Source organism: Pyrgilauda ruficollis, unplaced genomic scaffold (assembly GCF_017590135.1).
Source record: "Pyrgilauda ruficollis isolate IOZ18807 unplaced genomic scaffold, ASM1759013v1 scaffold13, whole genome shotgun sequence".
Taxonomy (NCBI): domain Eukaryota; kingdom Metazoa; phylum Chordata; class Aves; order Passeriformes; family Passeridae; genus Pyrgilauda; species Pyrgilauda ruficollis.
Genome location: NW_024511432.1, coordinates 13,218,167 through 13,239,430, shown reverse-complemented (window position 1 = coordinate 13,239,430; position 21,264 = coordinate 13,218,167). Strand labels below are relative to the sequence as shown.

At 42.4% G+C, this 21,264-nt stretch overlaps 1 protein-coding gene across 1 annotated transcript in view; it reads right to left on the bottom strand.

Moving 5' to 3' along the window:
* ZNF536 (zinc finger protein 536) overlaps window positions 1-21,264 on the bottom strand; it is a 189,452-nt gene that overhangs the window by 97,058 nt on the left and 71,130 nt on the right. The window contains exon 4 of the mRNA XM_041459010.1: window positions 18,419-19,999. Within this exon, the coding sequence (XP_041314944.1) occupies window positions 18,419-19,999 (1,581 nt within the window). The remainder of the gene's footprint in view (window positions 1-18,418; window positions 20,000-21,264) is intronic.

The window sequence follows — 21,264 nt, the reverse complement described above, 5'->3', positions numbered from 1 at the left end:
GAAGCAGGGAGAGGAGTGGCTCACAGAAACGAGAAACGCTTCTTTTCGCAGTTAATCACCCAAAGAGGAGCAGAAAAAACCACAGAACAGTGATGGCTGAGGAGCAAATCCAAAATCAGCCCCAGTGACAACAAAGCAGCCCAGGTCCCATCCTGCCAGTCACCAGGGCTCTGCTGTGGAAAGCTCATGGCCAGGGCTGGGGCCACCTGACCTGGGGCACCCTAATTTCCAACTTCCCACAGTGGAACAGCATCACTGATGTGCCTCAAAGGAACGGTGGGCAAACAATGCAACAGCCAAGTTACAGCAGCAAAAAGCAGCACTCAGCACGAGAGGTGGTGTTATATGAGAGGCTGGGAGTATTTTCTATCTTTCAAACAGATTTACTGGGATATAAATGGGTGAGGGGAGGGGGACAGCAGACTGCATGCTCCCTCCTTGCTTTCTCACACAGCACACACTCCCAGGCTTGCCAGGGGGAAGTGGACCTGTCCTCCTGGCCCATTTGTGCTGCTCATGCCAGCCTGACCCGGTTTTTGACACTGGCTTTTTCTGAAAATACCCTATGAATCCATACAAGGATGGCTGCTGCATCCCAAGCAGACCAGCTATTCCCTCCCACACAGCATTAGAACACACAGAAGATGCTGGTTAAGATTTTTCACACTGCTGCCTCTGTCCAAAACCTTACGTCTCCAGGTAAACTGTAAATGGAGGAGCGATGGCAGAGGTGTAGCAAAACAGGCAGTGCCCGCTGGCTGCCCCAAAAACCACAGCAGCACAAAACCCACCGGCCCAAGGAGCAGCTGCCTCCCACAGCCACTTTTCCCTGATAAGCACCTGAGCTGCAGGAAGAGTTTCTTGCACAGCCATCCTACATCTACACAAGATCATCCACAGCCTTGGCCCAAGGCTGCTGAAACAAAACCACTCATGCTCCAGCACAATCATCACGGATGTCCCACCTGCCGTGGGAAGTACACGAGACAAAAATCACTCAGGCACATTCAAAACTGTTTACATTTAACAATGGAAAGGAGAGAAGACTGTGAGAAGGAACGTGCTGCAGCTTACAGTGAGCCATGTGTTGGCCCTACAGAGCCGGAGCCAGCGGGTCCTTCCCCGGCCCCACCAGCCCAGGCAAGGCAGACAGATGCTCTATTGCAGCTGCAGAGCCAAGCTGCCCACGCAAAAAGCAAGTTCCCTGCAGAAGCAGGAACATTTGACCGACTGGTGGCTGAAGACACAGCATTTGCCAATAAGAAAGACAAACCAAATGTTATTGACAGCAGAGGGTTGGAGGGGAAACGTCTGAAATTCACCACATCGAGGCTGCATGGCACTGACATTACCCACTGCAAAGCCCAGACAAGAGCTGCACAAGGCTCCTGGCCCTCCACCCCAAACACATTTGGCAAGGAAAAGATTTCACTTGCTCTCCTGCAGGAAGGTGCTGCAGCAGAGAGGTGTTCCCTGTTTAACCACGGGAGAGCAGCTGGAGCCAGTGCCTGGCTAACAATGCTCAGCTGCTCCACTGGTGCTCCTTTAGCCTCCCACCCTTCACGCCAGGCAGCCTTACCCAAACAGAATTTTATGTGGGGCATTTTCCTGATTTCCAGCTTATTTCTGGGGGAAGATACAGCGATACTTTTCTATGTATTTATATTAGTTTGTGATTCTGCTCCCAAGGAGGGCAGGGAGCACTGAAGCCTGTTGGTATATTTTGAATGGGAAGAGGAGGGAAGCAATCTAAAATACACATTCTGTTAAATAAGGATGCAAAATGGATCTCTAACTGCTGTGTGGGTCAGTTCCTGATAAGTGTCTGTTCCACTGGCAGCGTGACTGTTCCATGTCAGTCAGTGATGTCTGACTATCCCAGGCTGCAATATTAATGTATGTTTCTTTAAGAAAAGACATAGCATTTGCAGTATCATGTAGAGGATATGCCATAGTGTTTTTGATTATTAAGCTAAATAGCCATGTAAAATGAGTATAGCATATTGGCACTAATTCCTGCTGTACTGAGGCTCCTTTGTGAAACTAGTTAATTAGTTTCCCCCACCTCCCCCCCATCCAAAACTTTGCTTGAATAAATTTGTGGTTAGCACAAGTATGAAGAATTCTGCTTTTCTTGGCAAATTTTTTCTCTCTTCCCCCATTTTCAAAGGAAACTTCCCCCATCTATTGGGATAGCAGTGTTCGTCTTGGATAAAGATGACTGGCTGAAAAAGTAACATTAGCAAAAATTTGTGTAGCAAAACAGCTGCCCATATTTTCTCTCAACGTAACTGTCCATCACACCATAAGGTGAACCAACAGATTCTGCAGACTGTTATAAACATGTTAATTCTTTAATAAATTAGCTACAAAACAAGTGTTAATTAACTAGTAAAAATGTTTAGGGATCCTGTGAGAAAAAAAAAAATCATAAGGATTGAAAAATGTATGCTTAGCGATATGTAAAAAAAAAATACAGGTCTTTAACTCAGTTTCTGAGACTTTTACAACAAAGTACAGAGAAAGACAGATGAAATTATGTTCTGACTACTGAATGAACATGCACTGAATAAGCCCAAAGGGAACCTCTGTATATAGTTATCAGTGGCATTGAAATCTGCTTAGGAAAGCAACAAGTCTTTTGTTCTGTTGACAACAGTTATTACAATTAATTCATTTTGTGATTGGTATTTGCACTGAGTGACAAGGTGTTATTTTACCTCAGTAAAAGTTAAAATGGTAATACCTACATGTGAAATAACACCGAGTTTGCTATCACTCACTCAAGAAAAGAAAAGACTGTTCAGAAATGCCTGCTCAGCCACCACTCCTGCAAACCTGAAGTGTTAGCATGAGGCTTCTCCTACTCTTATTTCCCCAGATTTGCATTTTTGCTCTTCTAAAAGTTTATTTGGGAGAAAAAAAAAAAAAAAAGAATGGAAAAAAATTGCCTACTTTTTGCTAAGTGACAGAACAAAGCATCAGTGAACAGAGCAAGGGGTGTGCAAAGGTTCAGCTGCAGCTGGGGGTGAGACGCCGGCTGTAGATGCCTGCCCGGGGTCTCAGGGCTGGGGACACAGCGCGCCCCGGGCGGAGTGTCCCAGCCGGGCTGGCCCTCGGGGTGGGGAACACCGCCCTGCCGGCACAGAGACAAGCACAGCCCAGGGCAGGGTGCTCTCCGTGCCGTGCCCTGGGAACCACAAGAAGGGGAGTCCATATCCCCGGCCCGGCTGTGCCGGTGGGATGCTCCCTGAGCCCCGCGACAACAGCGGGCTGGCTGCGGCCCCGATCCTCGCAGGGACACGGGAGGCATCACGCCCCAAGGGGCAAGAGCAGGCTCTCTGTGGCCGGAGGCACGGCAAGGTGCCAGGCAGATGCTGGTGCTGCGGGCACAGAGAGCTCAGGGCTACAGGCACGGGTCACAGGGCTCCCGGTGCCCGTGCCGCTGCCGCAAGGCGGGAGCCGGGCGGGGCTGCGGGGAACGTGCCATGGAATACCTGAGCCCCATGGCTGCAGCCACACCTGGCTCTGGAATACCTGAGCCCCATGGCTGCAGCCACACCTGGCTCTGGAATAGCCGAGCCCCATGGCTGCAGCCACACCTGGCTCTGCCCCTCTCTGGGAGACCTGTGCACACCCACATCAGGAGCAGGCCCCCAGCTGCTTGCTAGACCCTCAGCAGCCCATTTTTAACACGAGAAAGACAGAGCGAGGAGCATTAGGTGATATAAATTTTACTTTTTGTAGAAGGACCCAGCAAACCAAGGAAAGTTTGCAGCACTAGCAAATGGCAAATAATCCATTAGCTATGGATATTTCAGCACGTCTCTACTTTTATTATGAGTTAGCCCCTCTAAACCATTGACTTAACAGAGAATCATTATAAATCCCCATTTTGAATTTTTTTATTAGCAGTATTTATCACCTTCTCAAAATCAATCCTATATTTTTAAATTAAAACAAATGACTACTTGTACTGCAATCAATATGAGTACATTTCCCTTTTTTAAAAGGAGAAAAAATGGAATACAAAGAAATGTCCTTCTTTGGCTGCATCAATCCAATTTCAATATAATTCAATATTTAATAAATATAATCCTCCATGTCTGTGCAGGGAAACATCATAAAAAATGCAAGAGGTTTCTTGGTCTCCAATAACTTGTATGAAACAAAGTGTTTCCTTATTCCTTCCATAAGTACTGCAGTCATATGCTACTATGTTTTGTTCTTCCTGCTTATTAGAAAGAGTTTGCTCTGATTATGTATAAGAAAGGTGGTTTACATATTTCATGATTAAAAATCCAAAATGCCTACCTACCATCTCCAGAAAAATATCATCTTTATCTCCTTGTACTTCTTTGACTTGTCATTTTTGAAAGGGCAAAAAAGAAAAACCTTATATAATACCTAATTTGTACATCTGTGGTTTCCCTCTGACTTGCATAGGCACCATATGTTTTTAATTATCATAATAGCCTTAAAGAACCTGTTCAGTGGGAAACACATATGATCCTTTTATTAGTGGTTTGCAATTTAAACAGTTTTAACAGAAAAGGTCTGGCTATAAGGGACTGATAAGCACAAAGGTCTAAAAACCCTGTTATTGACCTTTGAAAGCATGAGCTGAGATCCCACCCACTGAGGTGGGACCTGGCTCTCCTGCCTCTGACAGAGGTAATCAGTCCCATTTGAAATGGCTCTTCTGGACCTTAAAAGACATAATCTCCAATCTCAAATGACTTGATGTTTCAGTCAACAACTGGCAGAGTGAAACCAGGGTCTGTGAACACCATCCTGTACCCACTCTGCGCCTGCCCCTGCCTAGCGAGCACTCGCACAACGATGGTCCTGTAGGAGAAGCCCTGCGAGCTCCAAAAGTCCAGAATTTCAGCAATTCTCATTAGTCATTGCCCTTTCAAATTCCCAGTTTTGTCCTTTATGCAAACGCAAGACTGGTGAGCACGCCAATATCCCAGTCATTCGGAGGTAGGAATTAAATTTAACAAGTTCAATTCACTCCTGATTCTGGACATCTAAACACATAATCAGTCTGATAATGTTATTAATTATCATTCAAGTGACAACCTTTGACACTGGCATGCTCCCACAACCTCCCTACTCCAACAACTCAAACAGAAAATCGTTGGCATGAAAACCCACAGTCTTATGAACAGAAATTGCAAATAAGCAGGCACTGAACATACAACGGGGAGTGAGCAAAATCCCCCTTTTCAGAGAGAAAGCAGAGGCTCACACAATAGCTCAGTCACTTGACCCAAAATGAAATTCTTCACAACTTCATCCCAAAACAGATAATTTTCATCCCAAACAAAGGTCTGTGGGGACAAGAGGGTGGGGAAGGGAGCCTAGCTAAAATTGCACTGAGGCTGGAAGTCGTTACGGCTCCATCTCAGGAGATGGATGGTGTCCTCATTAGAACGAAGCTTTATTTAGATGGACAGACAGAATCCTTATTAGAACATTAGGCTGAAAAGTTTAAATGTCAGGAAATACAAAATTAGGATTCTGCAAATAAATGCTGACTTGGAGAAAAAAAATACTTAGAGCTTCCAGTACAGATCTCACTGGAGATAGTTAGGAAAAAACACAATCACTCAGGAACTGCAATCTCCCATGCCAAGCTAACCCTTTAAGGGTATTCTTGGAAAACTCTGTTTCACAAAAATCAGAGGAGATCCCTTTTCTTGGGCAAAGTGGTTTCCACGCATGAGCTAATGCTATCAGCTCCATCCCTGGCTGCACACTGAGCCCAGAGGGAAGGGAGGACTCATGAGCTGCCATCTCCCACCACCCATTTCAGGAGAAGCCCATCCAAAGGGGAACACGCTAATGCTGGAAACCCATTTCCAGCTGCACAGACCGCAAAAACTGTGAATTAGCCATCCTTTGCCCTTCCCTGTCTCATTCCTCATTCTTAGGCCCTCTGCTTTCTCCAGGGAAACTCAGGTATTTTGCAGTGATGGAAAGACAAGCTTAATTATTTTGCATACAAAAGAGATGGTCATAGTTTTCCATTTTACCTGCAAGCTAATGGATCTTGGGATACCAGACGTGGATGCTCAAAATCCCCTCTGGAGCCCTTCTGGTGATTTGTCGTCTCTTGGTTGTCTTTGGTGCACACGGATCTCTGCCGAGGTAATATGTGAGCTATTGCACACTAAAAGCAGATTTTTGAGAGAGGAAGCTCAGGCACACACACACACACCCCCACCCCTGCCCAGGCACCCTCCACCCCCTCATCCTGCACCTGGCTCCAACGTGCAGGGACCTGAGGAGGATCTTCTCATCTCCCAGGCTTCCGTGGGCCAGGCAGCAAAGGCACGGCAGGGTTTGCTCCTGAGAGCAGAGCTGTGCAAGGCGTGGTCCTTGTCCCTGTCCCAGGGTCATGGCAAAGGGCTGTGGGTGCTGCTGTGCCCCATGCTTTGCGGGGACAGACCCAGACAGCTGGTGACATGGAAATGCTGACTGAGCAGCCATCTCCCTGGACCTCACCCGAGCTCCCTACTGCTCTTGTATGCAGCAGCTCATGGCAGAGGGTCACCCACCTGCACATTGTAGACCTGCCCCCTTTGCCAGGCTCTAGGCCTCCACACTGAACTTTCTACTGGGGCCAGAAGGGGATGCTTATAGAAATAGATTTTCTGCTGGACAATGTAAAAGAAAAATAAAATCTTGCATTTGATTATTTAAATAAATATAGACTTCTCTCTTTAGGAGTTTGTGGCTTTTGTTTCCAATATGAATCCAGCAGAAATTTATCTTTCCTTTCCCACAGCCTCACGCATACAGATCATCAGGGTGAAGTTTTCTGGTGAACAGAGGTGCTCAGTGTTTAGCTTGCAGCAAGGGGAGGATGGCAGGGAACCCCATGGTTGCAGTCCCACAGCCAGAGGATGATCACTGAGCAGGCCAGCCTGACTTCCACACGGTCAGGTTTGTGTACCTCTCACACCACTTCTAAGCACGTGACTCTGCCAGCCCCCAGCAAAGGAGGGAGCACCGAGACATCTCCCACCAGGATGTATTTGGAAGCACACACAGGATCCACCCATCCCTCCATCCATCTGTTGAATTGCTGTCTGCCCCACCAAGTACAGTCAGCCCAGGGACCCCTCATGCTGCAAGTCTCAAGCAAAGTGCTTCTACTTCATCCTCTTCTTCTCCCACACACAGTTCTACCTTAAGAGAAATCCCAGCTCTGGGCCTGAAAAAACTCTTTCTTTTTTCTCTTTAAGGATCCTCCTTTCACAGTAAGGATCCTCCAAATTTCCAAAAAGTGGATAACAACAATACCACTGTGATCCCATCTGCACACAGCAATGGCACTGTAATGCATAGAGCATAAACCACCAAATTCCCACAGACAGCATCTGTCTTACTACAAACAATGGACCATTATCTTGTAAATAATTCTGATTAAGCTGCAGCATTTTCCCCAAACAAACAGTAGGGGAGCAGAGGGTGAGGATTTTTCTAGTGGGAGTGTCGGTTTTCTCCTTCCCCAGCACTGACACTCAGTTTTTTATTCAACTGATTGGCCCCCTCCTCTCCCTGCTCTGTCCCCCATGGCTTGGTTTTCATCTTCTGACCTTATCCTGCTGTCAATCATTTTGGCAACTAAAGAGGGAGCCGTCATGTTAATGGGATTCCCACCTCTATCCTTTGGGAAAGCTTTTCTGGTTTGTTTTCTTATTTTTCACCCAATGTACAGTTATATAATGATTAGTGAGCACACCCACAAGCCCTTCCGTTATTACACACTTCTCCCGTCTGGGGATGGAAAACTCAGCAGCACCGCTGGGTGCTCTTTGGTGCTGGCCAGGGTTTGGGGACGTCTGGATGTGTGGGTGATGTGTCTCGGTGTGTTTGGCATCTGGATGAACATGGCATGGCTGTAACTTTGCTGGGTAAAAGCTGTCACCCTCTTCAAACTCCCAGCAGGGAGAGCAGAGCCCTCAGCTGCCGGCGGTGGGGAGTGGGGCGGGGGCTCTCCAGCCCCCAGGAGCAGCACACGGCTCTGCTCTGCACTCCAGCTGGCAGGCTCAGCCAGCAACAGGTTAACAAGCATCATCTGAAAGGATTTAAAAGAAAACCAAGCACACAGACTGGAACAGGGTTAGGTGTGCAAAGGGAAAATTGAAAGGAGACAAAATCAGGGCTAAGGTGGCCTTTTTCTAAGGTTCTCAAATTGATCTGTGTGGCAGCTGTGAATTGAGAAGAGCCCCAAAGAAATCCTGATTTTCATCTTTAACATATTCATCTCAATGCACAAACCTTTTCTTATATGTCTCTCTTGATAAATGTCCATTTCTGTATGGAAGAAGTGTTGGTTTTTCTTCCCTGCATCCTCTTAATTTGCCTTGTTATTCATGTGAGAATTTTGGGGTCAAACACAGTTCTTGGCTTGAATTTAAAAAAAAATAAAAATAAAGGAGCAAGGATTAACACAGGATGGGGACATTGAATAACCGGCAAGAAAAATTTTAACTTCAAAGTCGCAAACTGAAATCACTGACATTCAATAAAAAACCACAGAAGAACCAATTCAGCCACCAGACCGGGATCTTCTGAGCACCATGGGGAGCAGTCACACTGCCCTGAACAGGAGGGACAAACTGTGGCAGACAGTGTGGCAGGACCTCAGTCCTGACAGGGCGCTGCTCACACAGGCACAGCAGTGGGTGGGAGGGAGCAGCCCAGCAGACACTGCTGAGCCATCGCCTGCCGTGGCTGGTGGCACACAGGGCTGGGACTGGAGTGATGTGGCGATGGCCAAAACCTGCCAGCTCAGCCCAGCTGGCACCCCAAAGAGGCCTGAGGTAAAATTCATGGTTTTGGTGAAAAGACATTATGGTCAAAGCATGCCACAGCTGCTGCAGGGAGCCCTGAGCACCACTGCTGGGCATGGGCAGGGGTAAGAGAGGTTTTGGTGCTGGGTTCTTGGGCTGCTCAGGAAATCAGGCTCACCCACACCACTGGGCACCACAGCCGTGTACACATCCGACCCATATTTGCAACGTGTGTTTATTTTCAGCAGGAAATTTTTATAGCTTACTGTAGTTATGTCAGAGAAGGACGCATTTGTACGCTGAGGACTTATATAATGTTCTTGATCTTCAAAGTGCTTTACAAACATTAATTAATTCATTTATCCTCACAGCACTCCTACCAGGGAGATAAGTACTATTATTTTCCATTTCGTAATGTAGAATCCAAAGCAGAAAACTTATTTATTTCCATGGTCAGTGAGCGACTCACAGGTAGACCTGCAGAAGAAGTAGGGATTGCCAGCTTCTGAATTGGATCCCTCCCTCCCCAAATCGTTTTTAAAAGACTCGTGTTCTGACAGAGTCATGCCACATATCGGGATATGCCTTGGGTTTTTCCTTCAGTAAGAGATAATTAAGGAACAATTCCCTCTCTGATCCCCAGCATGGCATGCTATTTTCTACCCCACTGTTGCTCTGCAGCTGAACAATGGCTGTTCTATGCAGGGAACGGCGCTGCAGACGGCCCGGATCAGAGGAGATCGGCTTAAAGGAACTGGCTGGCCTTCGCCTCGCCCCGCGCACAATGGGCGGGCAAGGCAGCCTGGTGCAAGTGCCTGGCGTGGGGCTGGCTCCAGGGACACCTGTCTGTGAGTGGCACTGCTCTGGGCAGGAGCCTCTCTTAGCTCAAATCACTCACACCCAGTATAGCTATCTAGAAATTTCATGTAGTAGGAAAATTGCTGTGGTTTCTAGTATTTGGTCTCCATCCTAGGTGTAATCCTTTGACATTCGTGTGGGAGGGGTGCAGAGTGCCTGCTTCACCTCTATGGTGCTGCTGTAAATAAACCTCTTTCCTGTCTGCTCCTCTCCAGCAAATGAGTGGCTGCTTCAAATGGCAATAACAGTTACTGTGAGCTCCAGAGGCTCGATCTCAAGACAGCTTAAAAACCAAAATTGTGACCGGGCCTTCTAACGAAGCCTTCAGACCCAAGAACATGAAGCAAAATCAGGGATGACAAACTGATAAAAAATTTCCTGAAATTTTATAATTTCTGAAAAAGACAAGTTTCACCTGTTACAATACTTGTTACTGGAGACCTTGGTCATCCTGGGTTTTTTCCCACTTTATATTTTTACAATAATCAAAATGCGTAAACCTCTAAACTTTTTAGGTAATTTTCAAGCTCCAAAAAGATACAATCATTAACAAAGTACGCCATGGCATACTGCAGAAGATATGACCGTGTCCTGCTGGGGAAAGGCCTGTACCTAGATGTTGCTTCAGAACAATCAGAACAATTGTTTAGTGATAAATGTTTTTTGCATATGACTCATCAACCCTTGAAAACAGGATTCCTTATATAATACAAGTGCTGACACAGCCTTCACTTGAGTGGTGTGACTGCAGCTGTATAATTACAACTTTAGATTTGATGTTATGGACCTTAGGTTATGCCATTCAGACAAATGCTCCATTGTAATACAGAGATATTTTTTCCTTAGTCATATTGCCCACGGGACAATAAGGACTATATTCACAGCTCACTGCATAGAAGTTTAGGCATGGAACAGCCAACGGTACTACACAAAATGAGATTATACCCAATGGGGGTTAAATGGAGTCATAATTGCCACTTTTTCTTGTCTCTTTTTTTTTTTCTGTGCTCCTAGTTGATACTTTTTTGGAAGTGCTCTCCAAATAAAAGGAAGAACAATGTCACACTGAGTCTGGATAAATGTTACGGTTGTCTCACAAATGCTGTATTATTTCTAGCCCTTCCAAAATAATATAATTGTCCTACTGCTGAACCACAGATTTTTCTCAGTATGACACAGAACACTAAAATGTCAGGTCCTGACTCATGGTGTTTTGGTGGAATAAATAAAAAGTACCAATATGCTATTCAGAAGGGAGAGCATTAATGAAGACGTGACACCGGGAGCCCCAGCCATGTTTTCCTTTAGCTCCCACTGCATGCCCAGCGGTGCTCCGGACGGTGGGCCACCTGTCAGGGCCCCCATCCTGGAAACGCTTGCCGTGGACCTGGGTGCCGCTACTGGCACTGGCAAGGCTGGCTGCTTGTTCTCCTACGCTTGCTTTACCTCAGGAGAATCCTGCGAGGTGCTGGGGAGGGAGGCTATTCTCAGGATGCTCACGGCACATTCTTCCCACGGGAAACCAAACGAGCGCTCAGGGTTATTTGCAGGATTGGAGCTGTGGCTTCAGTAAGGCTGGACAGGATTACCCAAGAAAGATCACTCTTTCTGTATGCTCCTCATATTTCTCCATTGGGACAGGCCTTGCACACCCACTACTCACTAAGTCTGCATTTTCTGCTGTAGCACTAGAACCCCGTATTTGGCTCACCCTGGCCGAGCACCCCAGCACTGATATTTACACACTCAATCCACCCACACTGCTCATTTTCAACCCAGTGCCATCCACAAAAATTTCTACTGGACTTTAATGGTGACAGAGGAGAAACAGCTCCCACATTCCCAAGGTATTTTCTGTGACAGAGGAAACAAGTCTATTGCCCCCCTTATACCTGCCTGACCATACATGGCACTGTTCTAATGCCTTAAAAGCTGGGATTTTTAATAAATATCATTTACAAGGCCAACAAGCAGCTCTGTAGAGTTTTCCTCTCAAAGCATCAAACAGCTGTGTATTGCATGAGTGATCTTTGTTCTACCAAAAGGTACGACAGTTTCTCAGAGTTTTCTTGAATTAATCAACAAAATGACTCAAAACTGCACTAATGGTTAACAGCTTTTTTTTTATTAGCAACACTGAGATAAGTTATTGAAGCATTTTAGTATTGTTTTACATTCCATTCAGAAGTGACCTAACTTGTAACTCCATATACATTTAAAGATATAGTTTGACACTTATTCAGAAAGCAACAATTATTAAAACTTACATACCTTCATTACCAGGAAACCTTAATATATTTTCTAATTACTTCCAACAATACTCTATTCCAAAGCACATGATAACCCACTAGAAGTTTACACATTTCACTTCAATCACAGGTTTTATATTGTGGATGTCAGAGTGCTGTTCATTGAATTTTACTGTCTTTCTTGGTTAATATTGGAAAACCTGGCACAATATATTAAGCTAGAAATATTGCTTAAAGAATATGAAAAAAGATAACTACAGTATTTTTTCCTGCTAAAGCATTACAAAATACAGGACCATTAAAAACTCAAATAGAAATGACAATAAATAACCTTAAAAATGTTAAGAGAATTTTCACTCATACTAAAGTCCATTCCCTAAGCTTGCCAAACACATAAATAACAGAACATATTCAGGACCTCTATTTTTGTACTATTATGATGGTTTGTTATATATTGTGGATGTATTGTGTATACATATATTAATGCTTACACTTAAGGTATATATTTTTTTCTTTGCTGATACAATTAATAAGCCTCAGGTAATTATTTATCCCTGGCACTACAGGCATCTAGATAGGTGGGAGCAAAACTCAGAAATTCCAGATATGCAATACTGTGCATAACAAGATCATCTCTGCATAAAGATATCCTAGGTTCCTTAGATTACAAAGATGAATTTGGTTATTTATTCCTGAAAGCCTGTAACATAAAATTATAATTGCTGTCAAATTAATTGTTTAAAATTGGCCTCATAATAGGTATTAATCGTACACTTAGTTTTGACTTACAAGAATGTCTAAATTGCTCATGTTTATGAGTAGTTATAGGAAATACTATACCTCAGACACAAGAATGTATATTCCTGAACCAAAACACAAACCAGAGCATTGTCTCACTTTGGAAAGACCTGGAAACATCTCTATGCCTCTGCCTAATCCTAAATTATAATTTAAATTTGACCTGGATATGACAAAAACAATAAGAATATATTGTTTGGGAGATGAAACTTAGAGCAAAAATCATACAGCTCTAAGCTTACATCATTATTTTGTCTCTGCAAAGAAAAGAAAAGCCTTTCTGTGCTAGGGATTTGCCTTGGTGCGGCTGGCCACTGATGTCTGAAATCAAGGCACATACCAAGGCCTCCTTTTGCAAACACAATCCCCCTTTCAGATGTGGTGCTAGGAGGGACTGAATGCCTCCAGTCTCTCCGGCAATAGGAGGTACTCAGCACTGAGCTGGATCAGATACTTTAGGGGTTAATTTCCAGAAACATAAATGGAATGGGAATGTCACACCACAGTATGAAGAATGGTAAGAACTAAAAGTTCTCAACAGTAAACAAAATGGTGATACTGAACTTGTCACCTGACCGATTTCTGATACAACAAAATACAATCAAATTAAATTACAGGAAAATAGCAATGAAATTTAAAGTCAAATAAACATAGGACCTGATTCTGCAATCCTTAGTCATGTAAGTAGTGCTACTCATCAGGAATGAGGGATGCAAGACTGGGCCCTTAGCTTCTGCTTAGGAAGTCAATGTTGATTCAGACAGTATCTCTTCTAGCCAAAAATATGCAGCAAAAGGAAAGTAACATAAACAAGGCTAAATGTCAACAGTGTTTGCAGACTTACAGACACCATCCATTTGTTTGTACTGAAATGACTAGCGAACCATTTGGCAAATACAATGCTATTCACAGACCAGCCCTTTTATCCAGCAACACAAACTTCACTGGATCACTGGCATTCCCAGTTAATTAAAAAAAGGAAGCAAGCCATATGAGTTTGGTTTGATATTGCCATGCAAATGGCACTGTGACATCCAGAAGTGTGTCTGAAACCCAGGCGGGGGCCGAGGTGCTGATCTCCTGTTCAGAGGAACAGTTTGTACTCTAAAAGCTGGCCTTGGACCTTCTAACTGAAACTACGAAACCTCTTCAAAAGCACGATAATGGGATAAAGAAAAGCCTGCTGTAAAACTTCCATATCATTTCATTCTGCCTTGAAGAATATTCTGGTTACTCCTCCAACTGCAGATCAGGACAAAGCGTTCCTTAAGTGCGTTACATGATATTGTAAATGGGCAGTGCTACAATTTGCTGCACTAGGATGACCTTCCATTGCTCAGAGCTATCCTAGAGCTTGGATATATCAGGCCTTTTGCTTCTTAATACAAATTTTGTAATTTAAATGTTCTGCAATAAGGATTCAGGTGAAGCCATCACAAATAATTAAAAATCTTTTTCCGTGTTTCACATGTTGGTGGTAGTTCTGACGGGGTTAGCATTATGATCTTTTTGGTTTTGACACCTGTGGCAATAAGCAATTTACAATAACTAAATTCACTATTTAAACATTGGGGTAGAGAACTATAATTATGTGACAATAAAGCTGTAATAATCTGCCACAATTGATCTTCCCCTTGCCCAGCCCTCTTGTCTGCGCTGCAGTTCCACATTTGGAAGGTATTTCAGAAAGTTACAATGCTGAATATTTTAATAATTCTGTGCAGTGCTAAAAGCTTTCTGCTGCAAAGAAAACTGAAATTGCTCAGCCCTTTGCAGGATCAGAACTCCAAAGCTGCTCCCATTTATCAGAGGGGCCCTGCCCTGTTTTCATACAGTGAAGGAAGTGATAAGGGGTGGAGCCTGTGCAGGAGAAAACAGCACTAATTGCAGAGGGAAGCAAGCATGAATGGAAGCAAATTAGATTTAGAGACAACATGGAACTAATACTTTGGACATCATTAAGTGTGGATTCCACAGCACTAACCCATTAAGCAGCCAGCTAACGCCCAGGACTATATCTGGCCAGTAGCTCTGTAGCCCATCAGCTCTCCTTCGAAAGCCTAAGTACTCCCCAAGTAGCAAATGCAAGTAGGGAAATTTTACTATCTTGGTCACAAAGCAGAGAAATTTAAAGGGGAGGAGAGAGAGAAGGGATAGTGTCTTGTCATAAAGGGCCTTTTGCACAAATCACAAGTAAATTGAGGTATTGGAACAAAAGGTAGAACATTATTGTGATGCAACTACATGAGTGTGGGAAGACAAGCAGAAAAAGAGAAGAGCATAAATGGAAAGGAAAACAGATCTTTCAAAACTTAAATACAAAATAGATCCAGAATCTCCAAGCTTAACTTGTCAAATCAGCAAGAGCTGTGAAAGCAGAGTACACAGATGCTCAAGACAGCTACCAAGCCATGGGCCTTGGGTCTCCCCTCCCCATTGGGCTACTTGGTGCCAATCAGCAAGGAAAGACCTGTCATCTCCTTAGGAACTGAGTGCCAGCAACATTAACAAGATCCACTCCTAGGTAGAATCACCTGAGACTCCAGAACCAAGTACAGTTCAGGAGTAACTCTAAGATTATCTATGCTCTTTTTTTCTTTCTGTTCATTCTGTTGTATAAGGAGAAATATTACAAAAATTCGTGATTTTTTTCTCGGTAGCATTTTGACATGAAAATTTCTTTATTATGCAGTAATTATGGTTCTTTCCTAATTGTGTCTTTCAACCCTGCAGCCTGAAGCATGATAGGAGCATAAATGAATTATGTGTACATCATCAGTCTCTCTCATTCTCCATGACAGGGAAACTGAGGACTGCTTCCACATGTGCAGTGACTTTCTGAAACAACAATGTGAGTTCCTGGCATTCTCCTCTAGATACAAAACTTTTTTTGTGCCAAGATTTTTGCTTAAAAACTGACCTACTATCTTAGGGTAAAATCTGCCATCTAAAAATGATCCACATGGATTGCTGAATACCCCAGCTTGTTTTTAGGCAGCCAGAAATTCAACTCAATTAGTGTGGCCAGCCAAAGAAGCAATCTCAGCTTACTGAAGCTGAAATATTTTATTTCAATTTTATTTCCTCTGTATTCTGACTATGGAAAGAGCACTATGCCTTGCTCTCTGAGTGTGCAAGGACTGCTATCAAATGCATCAATGTTTTCTCTTGAGATGTCAACAACACACATCACTGGCTGTAAAAAGAAACACAAATGCATGGAGTCTCTCCAAACACAAAAGGAACATGAGAATCATGCCCTGAAATCAGATGCTGGAGGTGTGTCTCAAGTTTTCTGATATCCCAGGCAGGGGGAGAGACAAAGAGAACCACGACTTTGGTCATGGGCTTCATGCAGGAGGAAAGGAAGGAAGGCTAATAAATGAACAGGGTGATCCTGATTGCTAATCTGCAAGTGCAGAAACATCAGGTGGGATTCCCCACACTAGCATGCACAGATGGAGTGTGATTTCACAGCATAAAATGTCACTGAGAAAACGAAAACTCCCCCAAAGCCACTACTTTCAAGTGGGTGGTGACCAAGCCAACCAAACAAAAAAAAGAGCTACTGACATGGGGCTTGTTCATACTCATCCACTTTTCTGTGAGATATTGAGAAAAATGAAATCATGTATTTAAATAATCAACCTTTTTACTTATGTTCTTCAAACACCAATAGAATGACAGAAAAGAATTTTAAAAAGCTATTTTTGGAGGGAGGAGACAGAAGGACTCAACAGCATTTTCGATTTTAAAAAGGCTTAAAAAGTAGAACAGAGAAGCTTCTGTTGTTTCTTTTTTTCCTTCATACTTCAAGTCAAATCCATTATCACTGGGCAGAGCTTGTGAAAGGGATATGGTCTTTAAAATCATATAAACTCAAGCTATCATAAAATGTCTGTTGAATTGATTGGAAGATGAAACAAAAAACTAATGGAAGTAACATGACCTCATTTCAATAATAATATTAGAGGGTTTTTTCTGTTGTTGTTTTAAAAATTTTATGCCTGTGAAAAGGTATAAAGATATTTTGCACAAAGCAGATAATCCTGGTTTTCTAATTTTTTTTAACTTCTTTGTTTACACAGTAATTTCTTTGCTGTATTTTTTTTCTTTTTTTGCTAATTGATTTTACCCCACAAATGGAAAAAAATCCAGGTAGGATTTTACCTGCTGTAAATTAAATCAACTATTTACTTTTTTCAATAATGTAAATGCTGATTTTGAAGAACCTGGAAATATTTCCAACTACCTAAATTGCTTCTTAATCCACTAAGACACCGAAGTTTACAAGTAAGGCCACATGGATACTTGGCAGACATTGGTTAAATGACAGATATGGGCAGATAATGACAATATTGTGAAGTCACAATGCTCTAAGGATACAAGTGAGATAAAATTCGTGTGTGGGTATCAGAATTTTTTATCAGATCAACTAATACACATGGAAAAGCAGGGAGGGGCCTGGAGAGGGCTTTGAGCATCTACACTGCCAGTAAAATCAGACAAGCTCCCCCTAACCTTAGGTTAACCAGGGGAGCCACTCTTAAGTGCTTGCAGATAGAGGGTTTCATTTTAAATTGTCAGGCTTTAAAACTGTTGATAACGTTTTCTTCTCTTTTCTTTTTCTTTTCTTTTTTTTTTAACTTGAATATATTTTATTATGTATGTTCAGCTCTGACAATGAGTTTTCTGATTGGTTTGAAGGTTAAGTGAAATGAACATTACTGAAGTTTTTGTGTCCTTTGCTTACTCTGCTTTTTAAAGTGATACTGTTTTCAAAGGATTTACACTCTAAAATCTCTTTCAAACAAACACTAATGCTGACAAAATAGGAGCTAAATAATAAAAACAAAATCCTCAATATCATTTGTTCCAAATAGATTTAACTTTAATTCTTGTAAATATGAGGTGTGTGATATGAGGAAGTAAAACTGCAGTTTTGTAAATCAGAGACTAGAAAGGGTAAAAGGTGGTTTTATTTGTTTGGAGTATTTTATTTTAATTACCTGGAGGCATACTCTTAATCAGGCAAATCACAATTTACACAACTGCTAGTTAGAATAGTGAAAATGGTCAAGGGCAAGTACTGCATGTGTGCCATTGAAACAAACCAGCAAATTATAATTAAAAAAAAAGAAAAAAACAGGGAGGGAAAGAAAATAAAAGAAAGAAAAAATAACAGCTATTCAACACAGGTAGACACATTTCATGCACTTGGCCTTTGATTTCATTAATGTTGTGGTAATTGAACACACCCCAATCCAAAGAAAGAAAGGGGGGAAAAAAAAAAGAAGAGAGAAAGCAAGGTTTGCTTGGCAAAGCATCCAGTGTTTTTCATGGGTTTGTATATCAAAATACTGAAAAGTTTGCAAGTTACCATGTATATTTTTAAAAACTTTTTCCTCCTTTGAGTATGCTAAAGCAGTAAGTATCCCCTTCCGATGCCACTAGCACAGATAGTCTATATTGCTGCTACTCTAGTTTAAAAAGCAGGTTCTTTCTAAAATCCTGTGTAAGTATGCATGCAGCACTGCTGATTTCAATGGAGTAGACCACATATAGGACAAGAATTTGGCCCACAGGGTTTAACATTTAAAAAAATGTATTACTAACAAACATGACTAAGTATATTTAAAGAGCAGCTTCATGATTCTGCACAAGTGTTTTCTGAAATGGTCTAAAAGAAGGTCTAAAACTTACCACACAAGTCAGGTCTCTTGATACATCCACTAGTTGCTGTGCTACTTGCAAGTCCATTAAAGGCTGCTAAGCCATCAGAGCTGTAAGCTCTTAGGACTGACAACATGTTCATCTGCTTCTCCAGGACCTGCGGACCCTGAACTTGTTCGGGTTTCATCACTTCTTGTGCAGTTTCGTGTGAGGAGAGAAGATTCTGACCGTGCCACTGCTTTTCTGAAGCTTGTGGCAGTGGTGATACGAGCCCTTGTGTGGGTTGTGAGGTGACTGCACTTTGTATATTGTCACCTCCTTCACTGCTTTCTTTATTTAGGGCAGACAACTGCTTATTCATAATATCTGGTTCTGTGTCAATGTCCTCATCTTCAATGTTTTCTTCCTTAGAAGATTCCATATCCTCAGATGAAGCTATGTCAGAAAGGTCATCAATAGCACTTTTATTTACAGAGTCAGAGAGCAGAATATTTGGGTCATCTTCAGATTGTGTTTTTATTTCAGATTCATTACTGGTGCAAGAATTTTGTGTTCCCGTGCCAATAACGCCAGGATAAACACCGAACTGCTTATAGAAGTCTGTTGTAAAATTACAAAAAGTGGATTCCATGTGGCTGGGCCAGGCAGCACTCTTTTGCTCTCCCAGGGTCTCTTTATTTTGTCCTTGGGTCATTTTCTCAGAAGCTGTGTCCAGCTGGCTCAGCATGTTTGAAACTCCTGCCTCCTTGCTGGACTGCACAGAAGAGGGGAGCAAGCTCACTTTGTTCACCGAGGCTGAAACCTCCCTAGACTGCTCTTTGCTGTTGCCTATGATGTTGTCTTTACGTTTAGCCTTGCCCAAGTGATTGGCTTGGAGGTGCAGAGCCATTAGCTCCATGGATGAAGTTGTAAAGGAACAAAATAAGCAGCCATGCCAAGCAATGTTGTCTTGTACAGTGACAGAGGAACCTGGCAGGGAGGCTGCATCGGGCCTTACCGACAAGTCCAGAGGTTCGTATTGTGACTTCTCTGTTTTCCGCTGTGAGGACTTGCTATTTATCTTCTCCTCACCACTGTCTGAGCCCAGAGCTTTTGCTGAAAGTGGATCTGAGAGAGCTTTATCCTTCATTTCTTTTTCTTTCTTCAAAGAACTTAGGACAAAGCTGTCCATGAAAGCTTGCAAAGACCCTTGAAAGTTCACACCATTCCCGACCATGCTCTGGTAAGCACGGCCGAGTTCAGAGAAGTGCGTTCCTTTGGAAGATATGTCTGAACCCTTCAGATTTTCTGAAGATCCTTCAGATGACATGCCAACTGCTTGTCCTTGCTGATCTCCAGAAGACAGCATTCCTGACGTCCACTGCTGTGAGACCATGCCACTTCGGAAGTCGATACCAGGAAGTCCCTTGAAGGCTCCTCTCAGTATGTCTGGTCTGATAAACACAGAACTTTTACTGGGTGTCTCATCCTTGTGTTCCTGACTTGCACTCTGCCCAGAGAGTGGTCCTGCTCCGTTCTGTCGCTCCCGATGGTGTCGTTCCAGGTGGTATTTGAGGGATGCAGACTGAGTGCCAGCATAGTCACAATGTGGACACTTGTAAGGCTTCTCACCTACAGGTGTGGACAAAGAGGAAAATATAAAGAGAGTTAACTGTACTTTGGGCTACGGATGAGTGGAGAAATTAAAAAATCAGCATTAGCTGCTTACAAACAAGAAGATCTTGGTACTAATAATTCATTTCTTAAAAAGAAACACCTTTAATCGAAGACTAATTCTTAAACGGAGTATTTCTAAAATGGATTTCTAGAATGGGGGGTATTCAGGAACGACATGGTATCTACACACAATTAGCCATCCTTTTCTTAATCTAACATGTAGAAAACTGTTGTAGAATTAAAAGCTATAATTATGAAAATGAAGCATAACAATTTCAACCACAGTAATCATTAAAAGTACAAGTTTTAAAAAAAGGGAGACAAAGAATGTAACAAATGGATGGTTGCAATATTTTGTGTATACAATTGCTCTAAAATTTGTTTAAATTATACACATGGAAACCATTTTTAAACCTAAAAATTTTATGGCACTGTTACGCAAGACTGAAATGAATGATTTAAGTCTTGCTCTGCAGTAAATCATGGATATAATTAGCAAATGGCATACTGCACAAGTAATTTATCATTATTTGGAGGGCACCATTCCAGAAGGATTCAAAGATCTGCAGACCTACTGCATTGTTTCTAAATAAAGAACTATAAATACAGATTCTATAAAATATTAATATCATTACACTACATAATGATTGCAGCATATAAGAACATATAGTTAAAATAAAAAGTAGTCTGTAAAAAAGAAATTGAGTAATAAAAAGTACAAAATATATTTAGTTTCTGTATTTGAAATTAGTATTATCTACTGGTTTTTGCAGTCCTTTAATTTTGTACTAATGACATTTCTAAGGCTCAAGCAGTAAAATGTGTAATTTACCTACCATAAGCACTTTTCTAGGTTTGGCTTGAATAGAGTTTTAAAAGATATAAGATGATTTCTGTAAATTAAGTAAATATTTGAAGCCCACACTAAACTTTTATTGTTCTTCCTATACTTTCAAAGAGGCAGAAGATTTTACACATATAATAAATATTCACATATAGTCATAAAGATGTATCTGAAAAGAATGTACATCTAAGCAAAGGTATCTCTAAATTTCTGCAGAGCATTGTTAGCAATACAGAGTGCTTTTAAAAGAAAAAGTACGGAAATCCTCTCTAAAAGAGACAGAAATCTGAAAGACCTGCAAGCTGTCAATACTGGCAATTGTTTCTGTGAGGGAGCTCTGCAAGAAGAAACTGTTTTTTCTAGGTAGCTTTTTTTC